Source organism: Mus pahari, chromosome 14, assembly GCF_900095145.1.
Source record: "Mus pahari chromosome 14, PAHARI_EIJ_v1.1, whole genome shotgun sequence".
Lineage (NCBI taxonomy): Eukaryota > Metazoa > Chordata > Mammalia > Rodentia > Muridae > Mus > Mus pahari.
The window spans coordinates 66,147,535-66,154,229 of record NC_034603.1 but is presented as its reverse complement, the minus strand read 5'-3'; the positions used below and the strand labels follow the sequence as shown (position 1 = coordinate 66,154,229).

The following is a 6,695-nucleotide window of genomic DNA, read 5'->3' as shown; positions in this document are numbered from 1 at the left end:
TGTGTGTGTGTGTGTGTGTGTGTGAGAGAGAGAGAGAGAGAGAGAGAGAGAGAGAGAGAGAGAGAGACAGAGAGAGAGACAGAGACAGAGACAGAGAGAAAGAGACAGAGACAGAGAGACAGAGACAGAGAGACAGAGAGACAGAGAGAGAGAGGAGTGTGTGTGATGTATATGTGTGTGCATGAGTGTGTGGGGAGTGTGCAGAAAAGAGCATCAGATCCCCTGGAGCTGGAGTTGTTACAGGTGCTTGTGAGCTCACTAATGTGTGAGAACTGTAAAAGCAGCAAGTGCTTGAAGCCACTAAGACGCCTCTCCAGTCCCTGAGATTCTGTTTTTATGCCTCCTCTCTGAGCGTTCTCCAACTTCCTCATCCCTTCCCCCCGCCTGATTCCCACCATCTTAGTCTGGATCTTGCTGACCCCCCGTGTGCATCTTTCCCTGACCTCTCTGAGTTTCCAGCCCCCTTTCCGGCTATCCATCGAACAGTCTCGGGTGGTACTCTAGCTGCATCGCAAAAGGAGCTGACAACCGTCCCTACCTAACTACCTGTCACCGGCCTTCCTGTTTGTCACCTTTAGTGTCTTGTAATGACACAACCTAGGTCAAGACTCAGAGTCAGTCATCTTTAACAAATCTGTCACCCTGCAGTCAGCTGCTGAGTTTAATCCAGTTCATCATCCTTTGCAGTAAGCCTGGCAGTAGCCTGGCGCCCACTCCTCCCTGCATCCCGGCCACGCCTCCCAGCTCCTGTCCTCATTTTACTTCTCTGACGGATAGCGGGACAGTGCGTTTCTGTCCACCTTCCTCTCTCTAGTGCACTTCTTCTGTCTGGTCAAGTCAGTCACGGACACACATCAGGGCAGCATCAGGGAGTCGGGCTCTCCCTGGCGCCTACCGGTTGGGCTCCTTGACCTGTTTCTGACTCCTACCTGCTCTGGGTCTATCCTCCATTTGTCCCTCCTTTGCATCTGCGCGCTGGCTAGTTCATGGTTCCTATTGGTGTTGAGACATCTCACCTGTATGTCTCTGTAAGGCCCTTCTTCTTTCCCTGCATGACCAGCTATACCCATCATTCGAGGCTAAACCCAAGACCACTGCTGCGTGAGGATTTGCCTCACATCCCCAGCCAGAAGCACCCTTGCTGTAAGTCCAGTCAGATGTTTGCTGTGCACCTATTGCCTCTCGCATTGGGTAGCTACTCTTTTGTTCTTGGTTTTAAAGACAGGGTTTCTCTGTGTAGCCCTGGCTGTCCAGGAATCCACTTTGTAGACCAAGCTGGCCTTGAATTCAGAGATTCTCCTCCATCCGTCTCCCAAGGATTGGGATAAAGGGGTGTGCCACCACCGCCCAACTGGATAATTACTCTTGGGAATTGAACTCAGGGCCTCAGGAAGAGCAACCAGTGCTCTTAACCTCTGAGCCATCTCTCCAGCCCCGGATAATTACTCTTACACGNTAGTTTTCACCCTCCTACACCTCAAGGTTCTTGGATGTAGACATTCTAGGTACACCAGCACATAGTAGGGTGCTTTACACTCAGTGAAAACTCTGTAAATGTTTACCGGGTGACTTGTGAAACATTCGAACCTCCCCCTCCACTTCCGGCCCCGCAAGTCCTCACCTGCCTCTTTCAACCACTACTTAATTATTTAAAAGTCAGGTCCCCTGTCAAGCCAGACTCCTTGTAGGAACAGCAGTTCCATCACACCCCTCGTCTGCTGGGGCAGTGTTCCCTAGGTGTGTGGATGGAGCCAGTCTGAAGCTTGTTTTGTGGGAGCAGAACGCCCGACACAGTCTCCGTGAGGAACAGTTACTACAAACTTCTGACTTTTTCCATTGCGTTTCACAGTCTTAGGATTGAAAGAACTTTAGAACCTGTCCTCTGTCCCCAACACGCTATAGCGAAGAGAACTGAGGATCCTCACCATGTGCTCTCTTCCCAGCCCAGGGAGTATTCTCTTCAGGGATTGGTAACGCTCAGGGTCTACCCTTCCACCGGTGACTTAAAGCGTCATCCATACACTGCCTAACCTCATCCTGGCAGCCCCTCAGCCTCGTCCTCTCTCACCTCTCCTTGTGCAAGTTCTCCAGAGCCGTGGGAGCCACGCTGAGCGTCTGCACCTCCAGTGTGCTGCTTCGTGACAGGCCCGCAGTCCCCTTTACCTTCACCGTCTTTGGCACATCCACATCTCCCTCTACTCGGGCATCCAGCATATTCTTAAAGCTAAAGTTGCCACTGTCTGTTGGATCTGCAGGAGGGGAAAGACAGAAGGAGCTGAGCTGGGAGGCATCCCCACTCGTCAGCACNCCTAGAGAGAACTTTGGGCTTGGTGACACCTAACCATATCAGGGGGGAGGGCTTGAGGATCTTCCTTGTGGTCAGGATGATGGCCCTAGCCCCACAGCATCCTTCAGAGCCCAGCTAAGGGTGAGAGGCTGACCTGAGGGGGAGCTGCCTGGCTCCAGCACATCCAGGAGAGTGTAGTCGGTGCGGACATAGCGGGCTCCCCAGAACAGTGTGCTCTTCCTCTTCCTCAGCACCAGGCAGAAGGGATGGAAGCGTTTGAAGTCGATGAGGCTGTCTAGGGGCGTCAGATCCCCTCGAGGATTCAGCTGTCTAGCCAGGGCCCGGGTGACATTCTCAAACATAGTCATTGTCTCTGTGGAGAAAGAGATGGACTGGGGTCGTCAAGACCTGGTAAGGACTTTGTTTTTGTTTTTTGTTTTTTGTTTTGGTTTTTCGAGATAGGGTTTCTTTGTGTAGTCCTGGCTGTCCTGGAACTCACTCTGTAGATCAGGCTGGCCTTGAACTCAGAAATCCGCCTGCCTCTGCCTCCCAAGTGCTGGGATTAAAGGTCGGCTTGGTAAGGACTTTGTAAGAGGGTGTCACCAGGATTCACTCCTAGAGCTGGGGGGAGACAATTAGAGCTGACTGGATGTTGGACCTGGAAGAAGCCCAAGGATTCCTTCTTTTGTGATAGACAGTCCCAAGCTCTAGAGTTCACATGACTGGCACAAGATACCAGCCCTCCCCTTTGCCAAGGGCTCTTTTCTCATTCCATGTTCATTTCTTCACAGCCACAGAGCCCAGCTAAAGTATGTCATCAGCAGGGAAGTAAAGTGTCCTCTCACACTAAGGGACAGTTGAAACTAGGACTTGGGGTCACTAGGGAAAGGAAGCAACCACCACTGGGTCCAGGAGCCTGGACAGTCAGAGCTGGGCAGCTTCCCCAGTTGTAGTTTTCTTGGCAAGGCTACAATTGCTTGTACCCTCTACTTCCCTCCCACCCACCTCCTGGCAACACGGCTAAAAGTGGGCAAATTTCCTAGTTCCCCTCTCCTGACCACTTCTTTGCCTGTATTAGTTCTGCTTACGATATATCCCCTTTCCAATAGAAAGGATTCATATTTGTCCTATAAGACTCAACTCAAGGGCTGGAGAGATGGCTCAGCAGTTAAGAGCACTGACTGCTCGTCTGGAGGTCCTGAGTTCAAATTTCAGCAATCACATGGTGGCTCACAGCCATCCATAATGAGATCTGAGCTACAGTGTACTTACATATAATAAATAAATATATCTTTGGGCTCTGAGCAAGCAGGGCTTGAGTGAGAAGAAAAAAGACTCAACTCAAGTCACCTGTTTACCCCTTTACTCCTTTGGACATTTTGGTGACTCTGCCTGCATTCCTAAGGCACCTTGTCTATCCACTTCTGAAACACCTGCTAATTCATCTTGTTACCATCCATCTGTTCACCTGACTGCCTCACCTACTCAACTGTGACTTCCCAGAGGGCAGGAAATGAGCCTGAGTCATCTCTACAGCATCAGCACCAGGCCCCATGTCTGATAGAAACAAGGGTAGATAAGAGTGAGCTTGGTCTTGGGAGACACGCTGCGGGGACAGGGTCCAAGAGGATGTGGGGCCTGCAAAGACCACAAGTTTGACATCTTAGGTCTCTGTCTTTGAAGTCGAGGTATCTCACCTGGGCATCCAGGAGACACACCCAGGTTTTCCTGGTGGGTGGAAGAGGTCAGACACATCAGCTAGCCTCCGTGGGCCTCACCTTTCTGTAGTACTTGACAGAGGCAGGGATACAGGAGGAGCACACACAGATGTGTGGGGCCTTCCTGCCATCTACAATATACTTTCCAGCCCTTGTTCCTGGAAGGGTTGGGATGGCCTATGTCCCTCCAGGGACAAAGTGAGTGTACCTAGAAGTACCTACCCTTCACCACAGAGGCTCTCAAAGGGCTGCCTCTCTTCTCTCTAAGGCCTACTATGAGTCCTACCCCCAGTGAAATCCAGGGGGACTCTATGGCCATGATAAAGGATAAGAAATCCCACGCTTGTTGAACCCAACCTTCCCCTGGTTCCCCAGACTGTCCCCCGGCCTTCTCAGCTGTCATTGATCTTACCAGGGAGGGGTGATGCTGGGTCCTGTCCAGCAGCAGGTGTGTGGTGATGAACCAGAGCTCGTTCTGCCTATAGGGTGAGGGAATGACTGAGTGTCCCTTACCAGGACTGGCTGCTTTATGCCTCTGTGGAGGCGGGGATATAGGCTCCCACAGACCCTGCCTGCCTCAATGGCCCCACCCCTTTTTGTTCCACTTCCAGGAGAACAGCATCAACCTGTTTGAAGTGCCCCGCCTCAGGCCCTGTGGGTGTGGGTAAGAAGATGTCAGGCAGGTGTCTGTATAGCTGGGGCTGAGACAGAAAGAAGGGGTGACTGAGAGTTTGCTTGTGGACTGGGGAGGAAGGGAGGCAGTGGGAATTGACTGTGTGTGTGTGTGTGTACTTACACATGTGTGTAAATGTGTGCAGGGGTGATACGGGGTGGATCACTGCTCTTGTGTCGTTATGGTCCATCTGGAAACACCTGCCATTCATCTGAGGCCTCGTGGAAATGAGAAGTGATAAGAAATCCTGTGTGTTCAGGGACTGCAGGTAGCAGGGGAGCTGAGAATCTGCCCTTCATCTTTGTATGCATCAGCCTGCTGATTCTTTTCCTCTCTCAATCTATGTGTATACATGTATTGACTACACATGCATAGCTTGGTACCAGTATGCACAGAAGTCTGAGGAGGCAGGATAGAGTGAGCTCATATGGCCTTCTATAATTTGGAAGCATCTCTAAGTATCCTTAGAATACTAAGGATAATACATAAGTATGGAATATATGCGCACACACAGGCAGAGGTGGATCCCAGCGGTGAGATGACAGACAGCCCAAGATGTATGCTGTGGGCATTCAGCTGTCTCCCTGTAGGTCATTCAGGAACCTCTCTCTCTCTCTCTCTCTCTCTCTCTCTCTCTCTCTCTCTCTCTCTCTCTCTCCTGATGGTTGTGAGCCACCATGTGGTTGCAGGGATTTGAACTCAGGACCTCTGGAGGAGCAGTCAGTGCTCTTAACCACTGAGCCATCTCTCCAGACCCCTTTATCTTTTTTTTTTTTAGTCGCACCTTGGAGATCACTTAAAAGAGTATTCTACACACACAGGCAGGTCTCTAGAACACAATTTATGTGATTTACTGCAAGGCCATAGGAACACTCAGTTTCCTGGAGATNTCCTTAGNNNCTGNTNGGAGTGAGGAAAGCGTCTCACACTCCACAAAACACCTTGAAACTTTATTACTCCACTTTCTCAGAATCCTCCCACACCTTGTCCCGCCTCTCTGGTCCCCATCCCTCATCCCATTTCTTTCCTCCATTCCCTTCCACTTCACACCTGGCACAGCTATCAGCCTCTTAGGCAGACAGCTCTAGCCCCTGTGTGTTGTCAGGTGCCCATCCCCCTTAAGAGAGGCAGAATTGGAGGCTTAGGTGTGTGGGATGGTTTTGTCATATGACCGTCCGTGTGCAGAAGTGTGGTATGTGGGTTATGCAGATCTGCTTTCCCTATCCCCCTAGAATTCTGCCTCTGTCTCTGTTTCTTTAAACCACTACACTGTAGGGCATCTGAAATCTTTTTATAGTCAGGGGCTTATGCAAACCCCTTAATTAGCTCTGTGAAGGTGGCCCAACCAACCATTACCTCAGTCAGACATCTGGGAGTCCCTTCCTAGAGTGTACCTTCCTCTGGTGTCTGGTGACCAAGGTTTCTTGTCTCATTCATCTTTGATAGATCTTTGGAGCAGTAGCTGAGCGCAGTCACACAGGCGTCTGTTTTCCTGAAAGCCCCCAAGCCTCCCTATCGGTTCTTTCCTCCGATCTGGCATCTGCTTCTTCTGTGTCTCTTGGCGTCCTTCCTCCGCGTAGATCTCTCTCCAGCTGATGTCACTCTGCTTGTCCTGGCTCCACCTCACTTCTGTCTTATTGCCCCATTTCCCCACCTGACTAATGGGATTCCAAGCAATGGGCTTAGAGGGTTCAAAGAAGAAAGGAGGAGAAAATGAGACCCTGTTTAGGTGTGTCCCTGGACTGGTGGCCTTCACATGCGGATGCCCTGGTCTTTTTACATCCCAGAACCATTCTGTGAGTTTACTTATTATCAGTGTGTGTGTGTGTGGATGTGTATGCTCGAGAGACTGTGAGTGTTGTGGATAGTTACTCAAGTCATGACACACTTGTGAAAGTCAGAGGACAACTTTGGGGTCAAGTATCTCCTTCCACCTTCATGTAGGATCCAGAAAGTGAACTCAGGTCATCTGAGCCTCTCTTATGTTCAGGGCAATGTAGGTAAGAGTTTAAATTGT

General features: G+C 50.6%; 1 protein-coding gene across 1 annotated transcript in view; it reads right to left on the bottom strand.

The window, feature by feature from the left end:
* LOC110331858 (gasdermin-A-like) overlaps positions 1–2,655 on the bottom strand; it is a 10,183-nt gene extending 7,528 nt beyond the window's left edge. The window contains exons 1-2 of the mRNA XM_021212724.1: positions 2,442–2,655; positions 2,069–2,249 (exon numbers count right to left, since the gene is read on the bottom strand). Of these exons, the coding sequence (XP_021068383.1) occupies positions 2,069–2,249; positions 2,442–2,655 (395 nt within the window). The remainder of the gene's footprint in view (positions 1–2,068; positions 2,250–2,441) is intronic.
* Positions 2,656–6,695: the final 4,040 nt, after the last annotated feature.